The sequence below is a fragment of the Microtus oregoni genome, unplaced genomic scaffold, assembly GCF_018167655.1.
Source record: "Microtus oregoni isolate MIOR12 unplaced genomic scaffold, Mior012 000008F_ref0000371, whole genome shotgun sequence".
In the NCBI taxonomy this organism is placed as follows: Eukaryota; Metazoa; Chordata; class Mammalia; order Rodentia; family Cricetidae; genus Microtus; species Microtus oregoni.
The window spans coordinates 48,194,923-48,219,062 of NW_024543067.1; the positions used below are offsets into that span (position 1 = coordinate 48,194,923).

The 24,140-nt window shown below is 43.7% G+C and overlaps 1 protein-coding gene across 1 annotated transcript in view; it reads right to left on the reverse strand.

Moving 5' to 3' along the window:
• Barx2 (BARX homeobox 2) overlaps positions 1-24,140 on the reverse strand; it is a 65,142-nt gene that overhangs the window by 12,403 nt on the left and 28,599 nt on the right. Inside the window, exon 2 of the mRNA XM_041657540.1 lies at positions 1,844-2,147. Coding sequence (XP_041513474.1) covers positions 1,844-2,147 — 304 coding nt within the window. The remainder of the gene's footprint in view (positions 1-1,843; positions 2,148-24,140) is intronic.

The window sequence follows — 24,140 nt, forward strand, 5'->3', positions numbered from 1 at the left end:
GTCACCTGAGAGATGCCGGGGGGGCAAGTATCAGGAAGCCCCAACAGATTTATTAAGAACTAACATTTCTAAATGTTTCAAAGTTCTCTAGCTTCTGAGAAATAAGCCTAACTTTTCTTCCATCCTTTCTGAAGGCTCTTAGATACTCAACCCTACATCTAATAATGATGGCCGCTCTACCTGTTTACACATAAAGTTAGTTACCTGCTACCTGGGGAGCACATGGATTAATTCTCCAATCCACAGACCTGCGTGACCAACTGCTACTCACAGTGTGAATGTTCAAGGCAAAGGTCACTTTCCCCAGCAATCCCAGCCTGCCCTGGCCTTTCAGCTTCTGTGAATAGCAGCCTTGTTTCTTAGTGGCCCACCTCACTCAGGAACCACAGGGTGCTCAACTTCCACCCTTCTCCCTCATCCAGGGTCAGTGCTTCCCATTCCATTTTCAAGCATCCCCCATCCTCTCTATTTCCAGTATGACATCCAGCAGCTATCCCTAGATTCTTTCAGAGCTGGCTTCTCTGCCCCACCAATTACCAGCCGTGGTGCTACCAAAGCTATGATCCTAAATTGTAAATCTGGCTCTTATGGATCAGTGACTGCCTCAACTGCGAAACCTTGCTCTTCAGCCAGGCACCTGAGGTCTTTCTTACCCTATTCACACCCATGCTTATAGTTCCTACAACGTGCCCAGTGAGACAAGAGTCTAAGCCTTTTAAGGGCATCCCTTCCTCTGTAGGATGCTTTGTCTCTCCTGGAACCAATGCTCTTCTTAAAGGTTTCCCTGTCACACTTAGCAATATCTTTAGGTTTCTATGGCAGCATCTGCCACTGGTACCGGCTCGCTATGCTAGAGCAATTGCAGTTATTCTTCCCCTGTGGAGTTCTTCAAAGCAGGGCTCCATGTACCGCTTTCTGGACCCGCTGCCAGCCCACTTTGCCAGCACCCAAGAGATCCTCAGCAAGCAGCTGGCTTGTGGAACCAGTGGACATATTCTCCCGGAAGGGGGGATGTGCACTTCCATTTTGTTTCCTAAACAAGTCCTAAATAACTTCAGGCGTTCATTTACATTTACCCCTGTTCTCTCACAGGACTGGGGTCAACTGAATAGACACAAAGCAATTAGCAAAGGAAAAAAAATATATTTTTAAAAAGGCTTGGAAAAGTCCCCCAAGAAATAGTCTCATCCCTGAGCTTAACCATCTCAGGATGAGATAAGGCAGCAAGGCGAGAGATGCCTCTCAGCATATTTTGTACTTGAGATCCTAAAGACAGAGGGTGAGGCACTAGGCCTCTCCAGAAAGCAAGGGTTACAACCACCCCCACATGAACTGCAAAGGGGTCTCAAGAGGAGACTTCGCTCCCGCTCCACAGCGATCTCTGCTTTCAGTCCTGCTAGGACACACTGCGGAGTCAGAAACCTCCTCACCTGGACCAATCCTGGCCTTTCCCAGCCAAAGCCAGGCCAGCAAGCTGAGTCCCGTAGGTGTCAAGACAGCAAGGAAGGACTGAAGTCACAGCCCGGTGGCCAGGTCTAGACCCCCTGCTCAAGATGCTAGAGCCTGGGCAACTATTTGCAGAGCTTTCCCTAGCTTGTTACACTGAAGAGGTTTGTCTAATGCGTAGAAGAGACAGAGAAGAGATTGCATTCAGGCTCTGAGCACTAGATTTAGATGGCTGCCTCTTCTACCCAGAAGTTGACGTGACTTGAGCAAAGGAATAGAGTCTGGACCAAGAGTGGAAGCCAGAATGGAAAGTGCCCTTCACGAATCCACACCCCACAAAGGGCAAACCGCTTCTCCAGGCTGGTACCTACAGAGAGTGCCTTCCTTATGCCCTCACCTGTCTGGAGTAGACAGGTATTTCTGTTTCTGAAATTTCTTCTCCAGGCCCATGAGCTGCAGCTCCGTGAAGATGGTGCGACTCCTGCGTGGTTTCTTCTGCCGCTGTGTGGGTTGTTCTGTCTCGGACTCGCTGCTGGCTAGTGCCTCACCACCAGGGGGCTCGGTGGCGGCAGCCTCGGTGGGGACTGCATGGCGCGATAACACTGGGGTGATTCCTGGGCCCGTGGGAACCAGATGGGAGATGACTGTGGGTTGTCGGGTGATCACAGAGAGGAGGGGATACGCCCTTAAGGAAGGAGAGCCTGGAAAACAAAAAATCATGTCACCATGGAGCAGAGTGCAGGAGAGACCCAAGACGAGGAATCCCGAGAGAACCCCTTGCTAAGACCTGCATGAATACAGGGCCTCTAGATCATCAGAAGGTTCCAGCGGAGCAAGCAAAATGAAGAGAAAAGCAACTCAAGGTCCTGAACTGCAGGGTGGGCCAACTATAGAGAGCCTTGCTCCAGCTTGGTGTGGGAGGCCATTTGTGCCCCACTTAGCCAAGAAAGGTTCTTGTCCTCTCATTTAAATAACTCCCTTTCCCACTGTGAACGCCTAAATTCTAGTTTCAGGGATAGAGATCAATGGAACCATGCAAATAAAAAGCAAGTGGCCAAGAGGCTAGAAACATGTACTTCTAAATTCCAGTAACAGATCTGTAATATGCAAATTTCCCAAACAAACAAACAAAAAACTTCTATGGTCATGGTCAACTTATAAAATCACCAGTCAAAACCTCTGTGCCTTGACTCATAACGACATCAGAGCAGGGGGATGTTTAGTGATTACCCCACTCAACTCCCTCATGTCAGGGCAAACTGGTCTAGAACAGTTAAGTGACTTGCCTAATACAACATAACCAGGAAAAGCAGATCGAGAAGTCAAACCACAGTCTTCTGGCTTCAGGTCCAGGGCTCTTAGCATCTGGTCATGAATCACACGTTTATAAGGGGGAACCAACAGGTGCTCAACTCACATAAAAACTTGGCTCCATATCGACTAGTTACCAGCAGCACTGTAGAAGGAGGGGTCTTAGACTATAACTTTCTGAGGTTGATTAACAATGTCTGCCACGGGCAGGTGGTGGGTGCAAGGGTTCAGGGACATGTGTACTGGTTTGACACTGCTTCTTAGGGATTTCAAAGCAAAAGTGCTTTTTTGCAGCTAACAATCTAAGTCTATAAAGCACACACGACAGTGCCCGCTTTACTCTCCCCGTTTAAAAGGAAGAGTTCTAAAGCGTCTGGACTATCGCCTATGAATCTCAGTTTGTCTCTCTGACCTGTTTCATCATCTAGAGAATTGGAGTAGCTAACTTCAGAGAGCTCTTCAGTTCTGACATACTGATGCCACCCAAGAATCTCTCGTCCCACATTCGACAGCTGATGGAAACAGAGAAGACTGGGGTTTGCCCTTTGAACCTCAGTGCATCCCTGCTGGCAGCCACAAGGGCAGAGCAAACGAGAGTCAACCAACATTCACACTAGTCCTGGGCTGAAACCAACTACATCACAGAAGCCCCCGGGTGCTGCTGTGAACTGGCTCTCCTCTGACTTGGCATTGCTCTTTGTATTCATTCCTGTGCCTGTGTTCTGGACGCCAGGCCGAGTCATTAAAACAGATAACTGTTCTTGTTCTTTGCGTATGCTCTAGCGAAGCCCGGCAGAAACCGCAAGGCTGTTAAGTAACAATAAATCACCCAGTGCAACAACTTCCACGAACCCTAAAGCCAACTCCAACACTTGAGGTTTTGTGTTGTGGATTCGTTTTAAGAAAGAAAATAAAAATCAGGGCTGGAACAGTGGCTCAGTGGGTAAGAACACTTTTGTTCTTCCCGAGGGCCTGAGTTTGGTTCCCAGTACCTTTGACAGGCAGAACACACCTGTCTGTCACTCTAGTTTCAGGAAATCCTAGGCCTCTGGTCTCACTTGCACACACTCACACACTGAGATATGAAAATAAAAAATGTTAATTTAAGAAAAAATCATCTAGAAATAGTACTTTATGGAAAGAAAACCAAGATCCTGGAAGCAGATATTTGATGTCTCAGCACACACCAGAAACAATTCTACATAAGAAAGTCTCTGGAAGCTTCTGCAAAGACAAATGTTTCTCATCTCAAATCACTTTCTATACTTTCTTCCATACTTTATTCTTTCTTTGTGAAGCAAGTTTCAGATCTAGGAATTCAAGAGTTTACCAGCTAGAAAATGGTTTTTATTACTGATCTCATTTGTAAAGGAGTTGACCTTTTTTTTTTCTGATAAAGTGGCATAATATGTTGTGTTGACAAAGATGCGGAATAGCAGGTACCAATATACAGTTGCTGGGAATACAAAAGAAGAAAGAGCATTTTACAGTCCCATCATCAACATCTACCAAGTCACTCACAGAAAACTCCACATGAGTTCTCCTGTCCAAGCTGTGTGTCCCAACACATCCACTAGTAGTGGAAAGGGGACACAATCTACAGACCTATTGACAGGACAATGAACTTGGTTCTATTTGTAGTGTGGGCTATCTGTATAATCTGATAAATACATAGAGGGATGGATAAACTAATTCTCCAAATGCATTATTAAGTGAGAAAGATATAGTGTAAGATTTGTGCCATCAGAAAAGCTGTGTGACCACTGTTACAAATGCGTTTTTTTTTTTTTTTGAAAACTAAAAAGCAATTTCCCTCATGAATAATAATAGCAACCTCCATGGGAAAGGAGGAAGTAAAATAGAATAGGAAGGAATCGACTGGTATTGATCTCACTGAGTATGAGATCCTCCCAGAATACTCTTTGAGCATGGACTATGGGCCACACCTGTCCAAAAGCCGGAGTTACAGCTATGAATCAATCAAAGTTCCACCTTCGTGGTGTTTACATCTTGGTAGAGGAGGTAAGCAGAAGGCAAGCAATAGACCCACAGGCAGTGGTGAACTCTACAAAGAAAGATACAGCAAAGAGAGAAGACAGGCAGCCAGGTAGGGAAGGAGGGTCCTTGGGAAAGGAGTCAGGGAAGGCCTCTGAGGAGAGCAGTGGCTTCTTGGAGGATAAGGGTATCTCAGTGTGCTGGAGTCTGGAGAAGACACAGGGTTGAGCACCACAGCACAGAGCCAGCATGCGCAAACCTGTTCAGAAACAAGCTTTGATTCAAAGACTACTAAACAGGCAGAAGTGAGAAGAACAGAAAAGTTCAGAGAGACCTGCTGGGATCAGGCCACATGGAGATGCAACCGAGAATGATGACAAGCCTCCCATGAGACTCTGACTGGGAAAGGACATGATCCGCCCTCGTCATTAATGCTTTATGGCTATTGCAGAGAGCAGGCTTCAGCAGTCAGGAAGGAAGCTACAAAACCACTGAGGAGTAGAGGCTAAATCCCAAGGCAGCAGTTCTCAACCTATGGGTCATGACCCCCTTTGGGGGGTAGACCCCTTCACAGGAGTCACATATCAGATATCTTGCATATAAGATATTTATTTACATTATGATTCATAACAGTAGCAGATTTACAGTTATGAAGTGACAATGAAAATAATCATATGGTTGGGAGTCACCACAATGTAAGGAGCCATATTAAAGGGTCACAGCATTAGGAAGGTTGAGAACCACCGCCCTAGGCAACATTTGTGACCATGGTACAATCCAATACTGGGAATACTTCACTGATAGTGGGAAAAGGTCTGGTGGACAGTTTCAAGTGACATCCAGGCTCCTTTGTCTTAGCAAATGGAAGGACGACACTGAACTTCACCTCAACGGGAAAGCCTAGCCAAAGGGGTGGGTGGGGAAACCAAGACTCCTGTGGTAGGCAAGTAGCTACTGGCCATCTCTGATGTGTTGAGGAGGCAGTTGGCTAAAGCAGTCTGGAATTCGGGGAAGCAGGAGGCAGGAGGAGCTTTGACTCATGAAGTGTATGTGGCATTTTCAGCCACGACCTGAGGGAGATCACCCAGAGAGTGAGTAGAAGAAGAAAATAAGAGAGCCAAGGACTGAGCCCAACGTCTGAGGTCATGAGGAGGGAGAGATGCCAGCCCCAGACAGCTAGGAAATGGGGAAGAAGTAGAAAGCCAGCTCCGGTGGTGTTCCAGTACCCAGATGACACTTCTGCTGTGTGTACACTCTGCCACATACTTGTGTTATTTTTGTAAGTTTAAAAAAGGCAGAATTCAGTTAAATGAGCCTTCATTTCCATTCTCATTCTAAAGTGTGATATATTTTCAGTCTTTCTTGAGCTTCTAAGAAGCTGGGCAAAGAGAACTGAAGTATAAACTATGTTTGGTTTTGGAAAGCCAACTAGGTGTCCTCTTAGGCAAAAGGGACTCTTCATCACATCAAGCATCTACAGAACTTTTTCTTCATGCTGGAAGATGCTTGAGTTATAGGCTGGATTATTTTCTTTTCTTTAGAATAAATTTCACTAAGTGTGAAAAAAATAAAGGATTTTTCTACAGTGAAAAAGACAACAGTTTTGGGGCGGGGGAAAACCCATGCTTCCTGAATTATACAAAAGTTTACTCAAAATAGACCATAGATCCCAAACACATAGAAAAGTCTCACGGCTTTGGAGTAGGCTGAGAATTCTTAGTAGTGGCACCAAAAATACAATGCATTTTAAAACGGAAAAAAAAAGTTGATCTAAGCCAAAATTAAATCTTTCATATACAGCATGTTTTTTATATGTGAAATCTAGATTTAAATTCTGTGTGTGTGTGTGTACGTGTGCACGTGCGTGTGTGTGGTGCGAGGTGGGAGAGGAAGAAGAACAGAAAGAGGCAAAAGAGATCTCAAGGGATTTCGAGACGAGTAGCAGAATACATTGACACGGAAGTGGAGACTGTGGGGAGAGAAAGAGGGCCAGGAAGTGGGGAGGCCAGGGGATTGGGAGAGTGTGATGGAGGAAGGGGATCCCTGAGAACACAGTATAGTGACACACTCATGTGAACATTTCACAGTGACATGCGCTGCTTTGTGTTCTAACTTTTGCCATGCAAAAGATACTATTAAGGAAAGGAAAAGGCATGCCACGGATTGATGGGGGGGAGGGGGTATGTATCACAACTGATAAATGATTTGTATATAGAGTATATGAAAGATTTCATTTTAAAAAATGATGAAAATTAGGCAAAGTGTGGTGTAATCCCTCGTAATCTCTGTAATCCCAACACCAGGGAGGCTGAGTCAAGAAGTTTGCAAATTTGAGGCCAGCCGGGGCTAGACAGTGACAATTCACCATACATATTTTAAGTATACTTTTTTTAAAAAATATTTATTTATTTATTTATTATGTATACAATATTCTATCTGTGTGTATGTCTGCAGGCCAAAAGAGGTTTAAAGACAAGATTTGAAATTTTATGTAAAAGCATACCATCAAAGGTGATTAGGATGATTAGTCACTATGAAAATGCAAACTATAGCCTGAAATTTTACCATACAGGGCTAGAAATGTCCACAACCTTTTATGAGCTGCTAGACTCGAGGGCTGACAAGGAGGGGAGCAACTGGACTCTGATGCACTGCTGAATCTTCAGTTTCTTCCGAAGTCAAACACACAGACTCTGTTTGAGCCAACAAAGTAAGCTCTGAGGTGTTGATCCAAGTGAGAAGAGCACCCAAAACCTACAAGCCAATGCTTACAACAGCGTATTAGCAAATGCCCAACACTGGACACACGCCAAGTGCCCCTTAGCTAGAGCGGGGTAAATAAACCAGAATTCACAATGACTACCCTATACTGCTCAGAAATAAAAAGAGAACACTTCAGGTGCACAGAGCACAGGGTTCTAAGTAAAGCGCTAAATGCTGCCTGCTTCCATCCCTGATGCTCTGGACACTGCATGACTGTGACCGAAGAGGACACCGCCAGAAGTAGGAACAGGGTGGTGCTGACTACAGAGGGAACACAGTGCAAAGGAGCTGACGGTGATGAAATGGCTTTGCGTTTGAAAACACCAGTAATCATGACAGTTTTTTTTTCATCAGAACTCATATCCATATAGTAATGAAATTTTACAAAACACAAACTTAAAAAAAAGAAATGGAAAACAGCTCAGGTTTTTTTTTTTGTTTTGTTGTTTTTGTTTGTTTTGTTTTAGGCAACTTTCACTTCCGTACATTTGTATTAAGATGCCATGAATCTGTATATAGGGTCTGCCCCCTGCCCACAGGTTCTGGGGATTGAGGCTGGAGCCTCACATGAGCTAGGCAAGCATTGTGTCACTAACTAACATGCCTGTCTTTTAAGAAGTTTTGTTTGGGCTGCAGAAATATCTTGGCTACTAAAGGCTAAGCTCAAATTCAAAAATATAAATTTTTGTTTATTTGGTTGTTGTTGCTATTGCTCTTGTCTTTCGAGAGAGAGTCTCATATAGCCCATGAAATCAATCCTTAAAGTCTCTATGTAGCTGGAGATAACCATCATCCTCTGCCTCTATCTTCCAAGTGTTGGAATTATGTGTGGACACCACTGTACCCGGCTGTTAGGAGTATCTTAACCATTTTGTTTTTATCACAAATGAACACACATGATTTTTAAAAGAAATTCAAATCAATTCAGGAGCCCCTAAGGTAGAAGACACCCCCTCCCTGTCTGTGACACCAAGTCTCTGAGATAAATGCAGACGCGCTGCTGTGTGCATGCAAACACTTGTGTACCAAATCTAGTGATGTGCGCCAATTCAGAAACGCAGAGCGGTGAGGGGTCGGTTCCTTTGGAACAATTCTAACACCATAATACCGGGCTTTTCTACAGCTTAAAATGCCAGGTTTAAGGTTTAGCAAATGACCCCAAAAAAAAGAAGCTGGGAATTTTTGTTCATCAGAATTCTGGGAGCCTGCAAGGGAATTCCCATAACCAGAATCCTGGGACTCTTGCTTCCTAGAAAAGCTGCCAGACTGGGGAAGGAACTGCCCTTCCCAAGGTGTCCTCTACACAGGAGTCACACAGAGAATACAAGATAGGGGAGGAGAGAAGGGAAGGCTAAGGGGGAAACAAGAGTGCGGAATACATTTTAGAGGGTGTTGGGAATGTGCAACTTAGATGAAAGTGGAAGCTACAAGAGATAATTCTAGAAAGGGCATTAGCTAAGAGGTGTACTATAAAACATCCATGAATGTTTATAGGATCTTCCTACCCAAGGTTTTCTTTTCAACAAAAGGTCTTTTGCTATGTAGCCCAGGCTAGCTATGAACCCAAGGGCCTCCTGCTTTGTATGTATCACTATGTCTGGCTCCATGCTAAGCACAAAACAGACTTCTACCGTCTTTGAATGTAATTCTACACATACAGTGTGCCACTTAAGGCCCTAGAGATGGTTGGTTAATATTATGCCAGTCTGATTCTGAAGTCTGTTCTACTGAGTAATTTCACTTTGACTATTACTAGACATGGTGCATACTCCTGGCACTCTGACAACAGAAGTAGGTGGATCTCTATGAGTCAAGGCCATCCCAGCATACTTAACAAGTCCGAAGGCAGAGAGAGCCTGTCTCAAACAACAACAAATTCACTTTAACTTTAAAATGTGTCTTAGCATATTTTGTTATCAGATAGAACAAGTTCTCCTTTATTCTGTTCATAAATCTCTTGACTGTTGTCATTCACTACTTGTCTAATAAACTTTACCATCAACTTGTTGTCTCTTTTAAGAAACAACACACACACACCACACACACACACAAGCGAAGAAGCAAATACTATTAATACTCTTGTAAAATTATGTTAACCTCATGGGTTAATTTAGGGAAACCTTTAAAATCTCTCTCTCTCTCTCTCTCTCTCTCTCTCTCTCTCTCTCTCTCTCTTTCTCTCTTTTTCCTGGTGGGGCACAGCACTTTAAGGAACATCAGAATCACCCAAATCTGCAAGAATCTTAACTGAATATTCTAATGCAAATTCAGTGACAAAAATTACATCCAGCTACCCCCAGAGAGCACTTCTGAGGTTGGGGACACACACAGATGGAGGACCACTACCATGACAAATAGAGCTGCAGTGAACTCAGGGTCATGGGTACTTGGTGTGTATCTCTAAGGTTTAGAAGGGACTAGCATGACTGGGATAAGAGCTGGTGGGTAGTGTGTGTGCATCAAGCCTTGAGTCTCTTGAAGGGTAAATCCATACACAGAAAAGAGAGGCGAAGTATGAGCGAGTCAGCTGCTCCTGTCTTTTCTTGTACGACCCAATTTTCATCAAAATAACTCTGCTCAGAGCTTCAGTTTCATAAACCAGTTGCATCAACATTTCATAGTCCCATCAAAGTGCTGAGATGGTTTAGTCAATGTGCCTACATTTTACCTAAAAGTGGGGGGAATTTACAAATTAAAGCATAATTCCTAGAAATTATCACGAGGAATGTTCACTGAAGACAGCTGTCAGGCTACCCTGGATCGCTCACAAGCACTTGTGAAACTCAGGCAGCTATCTGCGTGAGAGGGAGTGATGACTGTCACAGCCCGGACACCCCATTTCAACAAATTCACTTTCAGGTGACAAAAGGAGTGTAAACGGGACCACACTCGATGCATTTTCTAATAGTTTTTTTTTCTCCAACTTAAACAGTGTTTTCCTGTGTGTGTGCTGTATCTAGAAACACTTCCCTTGCCGAATGTTTGGCCTTTCTAAGACTCTGCCTTTGATTTTAAAACCTGAGTATATTAGTGGTTGACCAACTAGTTTGAGAAGATGAGTTAAAGAGAGTAGTCATAATCTGGACTCATGAATTCTACATCCATGAGTTTACCCAAACACAGGTTGAAAATATTTCTTAAAAAATCAAGTCTGTACTGAACATGTACACTTTTTTTTCCATTATTCCCTAAACAATTAAGTGTAACAACCACTTCACAGTGTTTCCACTATGTCAGGCATTAAAATCATCTGGAAAGGCTTACATTATCAAAGAGAAAGTATACCTTTTTATACAAGGAATATGTCCATCCCTGTGTTTTCATATCCACAGGGGCAGGGTGACCTAGAACCAGTGTCCTGCTTCCAGATTCCACATACTGTACGTGAGCTCACACGCGAATACACACCAAAGTCAGGCAAGGGCATCATCCAGGGTTGCCAATTCCTAGCATATCTCACCTTCAGCCATGGCTGTACTTGAACTATAGCCCAGACAATAGTACCTTCCACAAATCTCCTTTGGGCTTCTCTTTTATTTTTTCAACATACAGTTCCCAAACTGCCTCTCCACACCCACATTTATGGCTGACACAGAAAGGGTCAAAAGTCAGAATGAATAAGAATCTCTAAGCTGCTGATTGACTCACTTATGTCCCAGGAATGTGTGACCTATATATGTGTAGAACGCTTCAGAGCAACCCAAGCAGCACACACAAAGAAAAAGAGGGAGGTGTGCTCGGTTAGCCTGAGACAGGATGGGACAATCAGGAAGCAACAGCCCTGAGTTCCCTGGGGGATGGGGGTGGGGACTCACATACTCACTCACATCAGATAATTCCAATAGGATCTCATTTCCCCCAACTGGCTGGTAAATTGTGTGTGTGGGGGGGGTGTACTGGGGAGACAGGGCCTCTACTTCCAACTCTCAGAGTGATATGGAGCAGATAAAGATCAAATATTCCTTAGTTTTAATGTCATCATCTATAAAGTCAAACAAATCCCAGCTCTTCCCTTATCTGACTGTGAGAATTAAATGAATTAAGATATAAGAAGCCCCCGTGGGCAACAGGTTGATCTTTCTTCCTTTTTATTTTCCCATTAATAACGCTTTTTTTTTTTAAGCAGACTCATTTCACTTTATTTATCTTGTATAAAACCCCTATGTGAGGGCCACAGCTAAAGCCTGGGTCCACTGAACAGAGATTCTGGTGTGGTTGATTTTTCTTATGAAAAAAGCAGGCTTAAATTTGGCTTGGTGGTATAGGCCTGTAATCCCAGTTAGTCAGGAGATTGAGATAAGGGGATTGCAGGTTCAAGGCCCTGCTAGCCTGGGAAGTGTAGTCAGATAGCTGTTAACTGCTTCCGCGTTAGGCAGATCGCTTAGTGGTTGAGCACTTGCACTTGTCTGGTACACAGGGGTTCAAACCTCAGTATCAAAAGTAAGAAAAGAAAAAGCAGACCTATTAAGGAACCATGGGCATATCCCCTTGCCCTCTGTGTATTCAAATGCAATGCAAAAAACCAGCAACCCAGAGTCAAGTAGCTTCTCTCTACCCAGTGAAAGGCTTCAAAGGCCCTGGAAGCCATGTGCTGGGACTGACCACAACCAGAGAGCAAAGACATCAGTGTAAGCTGGCCAGAAAGTCTTCTAAAACCACCAGAGTCCAGAAGCAGTTGACTTTGCTAATCTATAGGGAAAAAAATAACAGAGGTAGAAAAGTAGCTCAAAGGCAAATCACCTGCTTAGCAAGCAAGAAGCCCTGGATTTCATCCCCAGCGTCATACACACACACACACACACACACACACACACACACACACACTCACATCCACAAACACACACATACATATACACACACATACACACATGCGCACACACATGCACACACACACAAACACACATACACACAAACACACATACACACACTCATATCTACAAACACACAAACACACATACATACACTCACTCACACACATACCAACACACACAAAAAAACCAATTCATTGACCAGCCTGAGCATTCGAAGACACGGGCCTTGTCAAGGTAGTGGGGAAGGAAAGGTGAATTTCAGGATCCAGCAGACAAAACCAAAGTCAGTGTCCATGAAGCGCAGGAAAACAAGTACACAGTAGTTCAAATGAATTTGTGGCGAATGAGTTGAGGGTAAACGAACTGGACACGAAGTTCAGTGGCTGTAAGTGTTACAAGGAGGTGCTGGATGGCCCTTTAACTCTAAGACACACTAGGTTTCCAGGCCAGCACAGTAAACAAAATAGGCTGGACTCCGGTCACAGCTTTGCGTGGCTGAAGAAAAGAGAAGCTTTTTCGAGAAGCCGACTCAAAAGCCAACAAAATTTCTTAGCTGTTAACTCCCTCATTAAAAGGAGGTGTTGGCTTTTAATGAGGTAAGTGTAGATGAATTTGAAGCACAGAAGAAATTTATTTAAAAACCCACATGAAACGGCCACGGTGTGGAGTATGGAATAGCCATCTACGTGGCTATAAAGCAAGCAAGCAAAAAACCCTGAAGAAGATTCATAAAGGTTCAAAACAAAAGGCAGGAGGTGCACTGGAGGAGTCAAGGAGATGTGGAAAAACCACATCTGGGAAGGAAGCAGAGACTCAGAGAAACCCTGGGAGGCTGGTTGCCTCACCCTCTCTGTTCGTTATGCATGCAAGCTCAGTCTTGTCACATTCGACCTGTGATGTTATCAGCTCCGCAGATATCCACGAAATATCAGGCTATGCTGGAAGCTGAGATCAATGAAGACACCCAAGAGGATGGATTTCTGGACCTTTCTGCTCTGTGAACACGCAGGTTGCCCCACCGCACCCCGCCACTGTGGGTCCTCAGCCGTCCCCAGCTCCCTCTGCCAGGGACACAGGAGAAAAGGCCTGGTCTTTCCTCCCTCCCCTCCTCCTCCCCCGCAGCCATCCTATAGCCACACCTGCTGTCACTCACCCCTCGCAGGGCAGCGCTGACTGCGACTGCGCTGCCCAGAACAGCTGTTGTTTATTACCAAAGACAGAATTAATCACTCCTACCTTCGTGTACCCACACCTTTCGCTTGTGTCCTTGTTCACCCTTACTTAATTCAGACCTTAAGTTACAAAATAATTTATTACCCATCTGCTTCTCATCAACTTGCAAATTTCTGTATCAGAAGACAAAATCAAAAGGCTTATCTTTGTGGAACTTGGACTCCCATTGAACCGATTTTACAAGAGTCAAGAGATTAAGCCCAGGGAAAGTAGCTCTGACCCACGGGGCTCTGGGGCTTTGGTCAAATCATCTTCCCGGCTTCTACTTTCTCTTTTTAAAACGGCAGTAACACTTTACTCCAAGCATGTCATAGGGCAACACTGGGTAGTAAGTATGAGAATCAATGAAGAATTGTTCCCCAAACCCTTAATTCCGTCAGCATGGGAGTGTGCAGCAGGAGGGCCCAAGCAAACAACAGGCGGGCGGGGTGTGTGTGTGTGTGTGTGTGTGTGTGTGCGCGCGCGCGTGCGCGCGTGCGCGCGCGCGCAGATTTTCCTGAAAGAACAGACCTAATTGAGGTCGGAAAGGTGCATTTGACTGAGATTCCAACACAAATAACAAACAGCTAAGAAGAAACAAGTAGAAACGTAAGATATGTTCGCTCAAAAGCATACAAATTTGCCAAACGCCATTAAAAACTACAAAGAAAAAAGCACACAGGCACAGCAGTCAAGAAAATAGAAGAAAAGGGACTTGCCCCTTCCTCAAGCACACTCCAAAGAAGCTCCTATGCTGAAATAGGTCCCACAGAGTAAAGAAGAGTGAGAAGCCCTCTGGAACAAGCCACTAAGGCGGATACTCTCCACCAAACCCTGGTCTCATAAGGGTTCAAAAAGATCGCTAGGGATCAGAACAGTTCCCACAGTGTGATGAGCAGTACTGGGATGTTTCCATCAGAATATTTTGACATCATACACCCAGTCCTATGATCTCTGTGGGTAGTTTTCCTCTCAAGCATCTTATTAAAAGGCAGCTTGTGGTCAAAAGACAAAACAGTTGCAAAAACGTCTCAAGTGTGAGGTAAGGAAGAAAGGGAAAGTCCTGTGTAATGGTGGGATCTTTTAAAAATTTATTTTACTTTTATTTGCATGTAGGCACACACATGTGGGTGACCATAGCAGCCAGAAAGAGGGTACAGGATCCCCTGCAGCTGGAGTTACAAGAAGATGTGAGTTTCTCGTACGGCTGGGGACTGAACGTGGGTCCTCTGTGAGAGTCGCAAACGTTCTTGGTCACTGTGCCATCTCTGCAGAGCCCACTGACAGGATGTCAGCAGAAAGAATAAAAGCATTCTTCTGCCTTTCTCTATTACTCAAGCCAGGGTGTCCCAGCCGTGAAACCTGCACGTCGCATAAGTACTCCCTCATGTCCGAGGCCTACTCCTGGAGGTGTGCATCCCACTGAGCTAACAGTAACAAGACGTCACAACACCATCAACAGCAATAGTGCACATCATGGTACCCAAACAGGACCAAGGCCAGTTTCTCCCCTCAGCAAAATGGCTCTAGGCTTTTTGCTAAGAACCAAATCTTATACATTAAGATTCATCCCTTGCAGAAATTCTGTGCAGTTTACTCAGTCTCCGAAACTTCCTCATCTGTAAATAGGAAGGCGGATGATTTTATGGCTCTTTTGGTACCAAAATGCAGTGGTTTTATTGGTATGTCACACTGAGAAACAAGAGTCTTTCTATATTTCTGAGTCTGATTTGAACTCTTTGCTTTATATTGCTACCTGCCCTTCTATTATATTTCTCATAGGATATCAACTAAACAAACACTAGCTGAATTAAACAAGAATCCAAAGAGCATGAATAGTAATACATGCAGGTAAACTTTTCCAGCTCTGCTTGGCCCACAGGAAGTAGGGTGATAAACTGTTTACTTATCTGATATCCCCGTAGGTGATCCTGATTAACTACTGGAGGCAAATGACTCTATCTGCATAATTCTTGACTTGCACAATTGAGACTTTGAGGTCCTGTGCCTTATACTTAATGACACACTGGAAACAAAACATGAAGCTATTGTTTTCTAAGGCGGCAATAAGCACTGAACAGAGAGAGCCACACAGATAGTCCGCGTCCGAACTCAGGCACCAGCGCTCAGACCTCTGGAGGAGAGGACTGCTCATCTCACTAGACTGCCTTCGTGGACAAGGGCCACCGAATGCTGAGTACCACCGCCCCTTATAAATAGATTACCGCTTCATGTAATCTATTTATCAGAAGCTTGTGGGCTAGAATGTCATCGCTAATTATCTCAGATATTACCAGCAAGTGTATGACATTCTGCTTAGAATGTTTTCCTTAAGATCAATACATATGCAGGGAGAAAGGGTAAGCTTCTGATTGGTTGACAACACAGAAGTACTGATGCTGGCATTGTTTGATAACTAAAAAATAATAGTGATAATAACAGACTCTTGAAGGGTCGATCTCACTGAAACAAAGGAAGTCCAACAAGTCATTCAACCAGCTTCACATTGTTCAAATAACACCTCTAATCTAAGGGCAATGATCATAGAAGAAAAAGGAGGAAGGAAAGTTCACGAGTCCCGCCATGTGTATTTCATCCCCTCTTCCTCATAAACACCACCCAGTGACTAGGGCGTGTGTCTGGGATTTGAACGTAGACTTTTTGGTTAGTAACCATCTTTTTTCTAATTATATAATACCACTTCACAAAATTCCAGAACACAGCTCACCAGGAGCTCACCTCTCTGACACTTACACTCCCTAAACACTAAGTGTGCCTTCAGACATGGATAAGACTCCAAAGTGGGTTCAACAGCTATGATAAGTGTTATCTTACATTGCTTAAGACTAGTCATACCTGTCATACCTTGTCTCAAGGCCTTCAGGGTTTTTCTGACACGGTACCCGATTCCCAAAAGGAAGACACAGTCAAAGAATGTATTTAATTTTTTCTAGATGACAATTGCTCCACAAAAGACAATAATAAATTGCAGAGTAGAGAAACACAGAAATATGTGTCCCCCAAAACAGACATGTATATTCCTACATACAAAAAAGCTACCAAAAGCCCACGGGTTTCTAAAAGATAAAGAGGCCCAATGTGGAGAGGTTCTTCACTGTTGAGGGGGAACCATGGCACTCAGGTTCCAGTTCAGGTAAGAATGAGACAAAGAATTGTCTTTACCAGAGAACAATTTAGGTTTAAACAATGACATTCTAAAATCCATCGAACATAGAAATAACAACTCCGTTACCAAATCCAGAAAACTGAGCCAGCACACACACATAGGTGATGAACTCAGATCTGCAGCCAGATGCTCAGGAATTTTCTCTTTTTCCATGAGCTGTCTGCCCACTGACTATGTGAGAATGTATATTGCTTAAGATTTCCTTTAATAAGTCAAATTTACTTTTTAAACTGGTGATGATATAATAAGTGCTTCAGGAACACAAGTACACACACACACACACACACACACAAAACAATCAAAGCTAAAAGGAGTGTAACCACCTCCAAAGCTTGGCTTTGGATTATAGGCTCAAGAATTGTTCTCACAACAGAAGAGATAAGATTAAAATGCAGCAGGGCTGGAGGGATGACTCAGCAGTTAAGAGCACTGCTTTCCCAAAGGACCAGGGTTGGAAACCAAGCATCCACATAGCCACAGTCATCTGTAACTCCAGTTCTAGGGGATCCAATGCCCTCTTCTGGCCTCTGTGGGCACCAGGCACACATGGTACACAAACATACATACAGGCAAAACACCATGCACACACACACAATAAAAAGAAAAGAAATCTTTAAAAGGAAATAAATAAATCAACCACAGTGAAATTTTTTACCATGACAATTTCAAAGCATGCATTTTAGCTAGGCATACATAGTCTACACCTGTAGTTCCAATACCCAGGCATCAAAGTGAGAAATATCACAAATTTAAGCCAAGCCTGTCTATACAAGAGCCTGTCTTCATATAAATGTTGGATCTCTTTTGTCCTCCTAGTAACATGGATGTTAGAATCATTCTGAAATTCTGTTATAAAAGAGAAAATTATTAAAATGATAATTTAGTAAATTTACTCTAGAGGCATTATTGTACCTGCATTAAGGGTGTAAATTTGATTAAGAAAAATCCAAAAAGGAAAAAGCAGCACAAATGTAAATCATGACTATGATCTGTCAGGAACCTGTTCATGAGCCCAGTCCTCCCTAGTACATCACTCTCTTGACCTTGGCATCAGAGAACCTATTTCTCACCAGAAATGAAGATATATATTATGAAATATATCCACGGGCCTTTAAAAATTACAGTATCTATTCATTTCTTCAATTTCATTCGGCATAGAAAGGAGGATTTTTGAAGTGTCAGGCCAGCTATGAGAAAGCAAGAGGCCCCCTTCCCATGATTCCCTGCAGGTTCCACCAGGGAAGCAAGAGGAAGCTCTTTCTGATGCTTTTGACCTGGGGAGTGGAGAGTAAATCGCCAAGAAGTGAGCAGCTGGCCAGCAGAGCCCACACAACCAAGCCAGAGAAGACATCAAAGAAGCGGGCCTATTAGGCAACAGGCATCCACTTAAAACTCATCATTATCATCAATAGCACCATCAAACTGCCTATTAAGAACCTAATTATGGGGCCTATCACAGGGAGGGAACCAAGGAAGTTCCACAGTAGGAAAGCCACAGGTACTGCAGAGCTTAGGCTAGGGAGGGGGACTTGGGAGTCGTCCTCTGCTTAAGAACAGACAACTAAATCAAAACAAACAAAAGTTAAAGAGATCAAAATGAAAAGGGCAGTAGGAAGCAAAGGTGTAAGTGAACATCAGTTATCATGAGATGCCTGGTGCCTGGAGCCAGAAAGGACAATGAGCTCACTCAGTGGATAATTGCTATCTCATTATTTGGGAGTGTTGTTGACAGGACTATTGTTCGCTTTAATTATTTTTGGCCTAAACTCTTTAGCCCTTATGAAAATCATTAGTAAGAATGCATTTGAATTTCTCACACCTAGCTTGGGTAGCATCTCCACATACCTTTGACGGGAGTAAGCAAGGCCCAGGGTCTTTCTCAAGCTACCACATGACTACAATCACAACAGAGGTACAAACACACCCTGATTCACTACCTGCTTCTCCCCACTGAGGTCATTTGCATGCCGTGCTAACACAATTTAAAGGCACCGGTGAGATTCAGAAATACAACACTATGGAAGCTTGGGAAAGGACATGCAGACGTTTCTAGCCCTAGGCTCAGAGAAGACGGCATTTGGTAGAAGGTGGTCTGAAGTTCTTCAAGAAAGAGGTATATTAAACTGGGTAGCTATAATGAACAGGAAAGAAAAGAACACAAGGAAATAAGAAAAACAACTTGCTGGCCTGTTGAGAAATATTGTCAGAGTCCGGCATCAGAATCTGATTGTATTTAATTAATGTAATCCCTTTATCTCAGAACTTCTTAGATAAGGCATATAAAACAGCTTAGTCACAGAGGCCAAAATTCAATTATACACAACAGTGAGCTGAATCAAAGGTCGTGTCGTCCTGATAAGCCTAGAATGAAGACAGAACTTACACCAGCTAAGAAAAGCCATTTGCCTTTTCCTTAAAAGTCTGTGAAGAATATGGAGTCTCAACTGTAAGACACAGGGAAGCTCACAGGGGTGCCAGCCTGAGACCTGCTGTCTAAGAACTTTTCCTGTTCTTCCCTGCCTTCCCTTCCCCCACTGCTCAGGCCTCTCAGCTTTGTCTGCAGAGATATCTTTTTAACTGGCCTTCTATGTCTCCTGGATTTACTTTTTGTCTCTCAAAACAATACTTTCCATCTTCGTGCCCTGCCCCTCTCTCTCGAAAGCCTTCACGTACTCTACAGTATATAAAACATAAGACTGAACTCTGGGAAATGGTGGTGGACAAACTGTCAGCTTGGGAAATGGCTCCATGGACGGAGGGCTCGCCATACAAGCGTGAGAATCTGAGTTCAGATTCCCAGCACCCAGGTAAAACGCCTGGCGTGGTGCACGCATATCTGGAACTCCCGCACCAAGGAGGCAGTCAGCCCAGCCAATGCCAGGCTCGGTGAGAGACCTGTCTCAAACGCTAAGGTGGAGGTCTCCTCTGACACTAACCAGACACTGAGTCATGGTTCAGAAAGCATGTGGTCCAGACGGGGCTCGCCTCTTCTTACTCTCGTTCTACAGATGGTGCTGATGGGCCCAGCAAAGAGCCACTCAGCCCCATTTTAGAGAAAAACTCCAACTGAGAAGAATTGGCTTTTCCATCTGCAAAGCAGAGATAAAAACAACACATGCCTCCTAAGGACAGCAGGGAGAGTAAGAGGTTCTTCAAGAAAAAGTTTAGAGCAATGGCCACTGGGAAACCACAATGCTCTCTGCTCCCTGTTTACATCACTAAGCTGTTGTCTGGAGTTCTTCATGGCCAAACTCAAATTAGATGTGCAACTAGGAACCTTTTCCAAACATAGCCAAGCTGTCTTCAAATCTATATTGCACTCAAATTCCCAAACATAATTTAGCATCAAATAACTCCATTTCTTCAAGCTTGTTCTTCTTACTGTCCTCAATCTAAAATAGAAATTTCTACAGAATACAGACTGTTGTCTCTACTTCGGAACATATTTTAGACCAGGCACATAACTAGCCCTCAGTTAGGTGGCGCACTCCAGAAATCCCAGCTATAAAGATGTCTCCCTCTTCTAAGCTCATTTGCACGAATATATTTTTTCACTTTTAAAAGAATTTCATTCCATTCCTTTCTTTTTGCAAATGAAGAAGTGTGTGCCACAGAGTGTGTATGGAAGTCAGAGGAAAGCTAGCTGGAGTGGGCTCTCTCCTTCCACCATGTGGGTCCCAGGAATCGAACTCAGGTCCTCAGGCTGGATGAATAAGAATCTTTACCAGCCGAACCATCTTGTCAACTCCTGTATCACAGTTCACAAGCTGCCTATTTGGAGTTTATAGACATCTAATACTATAATTTAAATTCTGAGTGTTACGTTATGGGCTCCAACAGATCACCTTAAAAGCAGAGTCTCTCACATCTGCTTCTTTTCTACAAGACTCCCCCACTCTTAAGGGTTTCATATTTGTTCCAAATCAAAATGGCCTGAAGAACTTTTAATCACCCAAGGACTTCTGATTAACTGACCTGGGGTGGGTCCTGGCGTTTGTACTGTGCAGCCAGACCTGAGAAGTGACTTACCATCAGACTCAAACCATTGTTCTTATCGAGGGACTGCTAAATAACCTTGCGGTCCGCAGTGAAGCTCTTGGTCCCTGTCTTTGTGTGAGTGAGCTTACTCTCTCCAGACCTGGTACCCTTGTGTGGACCCCATCCAGTTCTTTCTGTTCTCTCCAATCCCATTGAACACATGAACCCACAACTCAATTATAATCTAAGCAAGCTCCCCAAAGACTTTGGTGCCAGATGCTGCCCCTGACTCCTCATCCATACAATCCTCAGTTTGATCCCCTCTGCTTGTCTCGGATGTCCACACTCCATACAGCATGCTCCCGCTGCACTGAGAGCCTGGATCTGTCAAGCACAGATCGTATTCAAGCCTGTCCAAGAATTTACTTGTAAAGAATCTTGTGATGATTCAGACACGTCTATAATGTGGCAACACAGCTTATATCATGAAGAAAGCATGGTTTCAACAGTCCAGGATCCATAAGGACTCTGGATTCCACAAATCGATGTAGACCACAGAGCAGGCAGGTTTGTTGGGCATCTTGTGCAGAAACTTACTATGAACCCTGCTGGGATTCAGCTCTCCTGACCCCTTAGACACATCTCAGGTCACATTCCAACAGAAATTGAGGGATCCTTCTCCAGAGGGGGAGAGAACAGCCTTGGCGAAAGAACTCCTAGCACTCATAATGCTGTGTCCACCAGCTGGACTGCCCTCCCCCTGCCTGGACATAGGGAAGCACACCTGTTGAGGGGGCGTGCACTCAGCCATTCTTAAACACACACCCGTCCCACTCAGTGGCTTAGAGTTCCATTCTGGTATAAAACGACACAGCCCAAGTCATTAAACATTGAAGTAAGCCTTAAACATGAAAGTCAAAAATGAAATAGGGAGAAAAAGGGAATTGGTGCAATTAAAGACAATTCAGGGAAGTAGAAGAAAAACTTAAAAGAAAACTCATTAACATCCTCAAAGAGATGAGAAAATTTTCATATTCATGAAATAGGATGCTATTTTATTTATAGAAGAAACTATCAGAGGATAAGAACAAACTTTTAGAACACAAAAATATGATAGCTGGGGGCCATTGAGATGGCTCAGCAGGGGAAAAAAAACTTGCTGCCAAGCCCTAAATACACTTTCGAAACCCATACAGTAGAAGGAGAAAACCAATGCTCATAAATTAACCTCTGACCTTTTCTCATGTGCCATGACATATGCATGTCTCCACATACATAGATGTGAAGATGATAGATAGATAGATACATACATACATACATACACATACGTACATACATACATACATACATACGTATATACATACGTACATAGATACATAAGTAGATTCATAGGTAGATAGATGACAGATAGTTTTAATATTATGTCCAACAACAACAAAAAACAATGATTCATAAGGCAGAGTTGCGAAAATAACATATGCAGTAAACTGGGTATCTTCGTGCACACTTCTAATCCAAGTACTCAAGGGAAGGAAGCAGGAGGATCACAACTTCAGGACCAGCCTGGACTAGACAGCAAAATCCTATCTTAAAAGTAAATGAATAGACAAATAAAAAAGAAATAAATTAAAAACACACAGCTATCAAATACATTAAGAAGAGTAAAGCAAAAATTGCATACTGGAATATCTCAACAGCAGAGCTGGGCACCATCTAAACATTTTATAGTCATTTGTAAACATGCTGCAGTCCATGTGTTGGGGCTTGGTCACCAACTGTGGCACTACCGAGACATGATGGAATCTTGAGGAAACGGGGTACTGGTGGACGCTTTTATGTTCCAAGTTCAAACCAAGGTACCAGACACAGAAATGTTTCTCTGGTCCTCTCCCACTGCAAGTGAGAAAGCACAGCTTTCCTTTGTAGTCAGGGAGCATGTGGCATGCATACATTTTCATCAGAACAACATTATGTTATGGTAATTTCTGTTTGCTTTTCCTATTGGTCTCAACTTGAATCTAAAAACATACCCTAGTCCAGGGTGGTATCTTAAAATAAAGGTACATAGGAGAAATCTTAGAAGTCCATAGATACCCGTGGCTTATCAGATAAATGTATCTAATAAATAAATAAATACAACATGGGAAACACCTTAGCAGCTGCCTGTGAAGTAAGGCCGGGTGAAAGGTAAGCTTTGGAATGATTATAATTCAAGAAAGCCACAAAACAGATGAGGCTTAGCCTTATCAAATGTGTCCTGTGACGGTGCCCGGGGACTAACTAGGCAAATAAGCTAGAGTCCTCCACACCAGTTGCACCCAAGCAGAGGTTGTCACCAGTATGGTGGCCTGAGGTTAAAGGCCCTACAGTATACAGAATACTGAACCAAGTGACTTCTTAGGGCCCATGCTACAGGCTCTAGGACTCAGAGAGTCTACAACAGAGAACATGTGGAAAAACACATGTGTGCAGAGCAAATCCAAGAACATGCTTCCTGTAGACACTGTCAGATTTCTCACTAGATGCCCTTCAGTGCTTCCCTGCTTCTTCTCCACAGTGCATTATAATAAACACAACACGGAAAACACCACAGTAGCTGCCTGTGGAGTACAGAAGAGTAGAGGGTGGCATTTGACTATAGTTCAAGACAACCAAACCGAGCTGAAGCTTCATTAACAGGAGCCGGGGAAGGAGTCAGGGTAACATTTTCAACCCAACTTTAATTAGAATATATTCTATTTATTCTTTAGCAATTTCAAACTTAACCTTTTTTTAATGTCTGTGAGTGTTTTGCCTGAAGGTACCACATGTGTGCCTAGTGCCCAGAGAGTCCATAAATGGGTGTCAGGTCCCCTGGAAATGAAGTTACAGACAGTTGTGAGCTTCCTTATGGGAGATGAGAACCAAACCCATGTCCTCTGCAAGAGCAGCAAATGCTCTTAACGATCGAGCCATTTTTCCAGCTCCTTAACCTAATTGTTTTATTTACAAAATATATAGACATATTTTTTAGGCTTTCATATGGCCTCTCTGCCTACCATCATTTTCACCTCCATTCCCACCACCACAGCCTTTATTTTACATGAATGCTAAAACCAAGGTCGGGGTCACAGTTGACTGTGAAACAGATGTCCCTCTGCTGAGCCCATGAAAAGGGATGGTGACAGGTGGATCAACGTTGCGGATGAACGGCACACCACGGTCCCTTCTCCTCTCACTGGTGAAATGCCTTGCAGTGTCCTTGCTCCTCTACTTCCCTGGGTACATTTACAGCAGGTGCCCCTCTTACAGAGCCTGTCACCAATATGGAACTTGTGGATCCATCTCCCCCACTAGCCTGAAGGCATCTCAGCATCTCCTGCTGGGGCTGGGCTTTACCTCCTGAACCTCCTGATGGCTCCAGAGGGCTCACCAGAGGAAAGCACAGTTCACTGGTC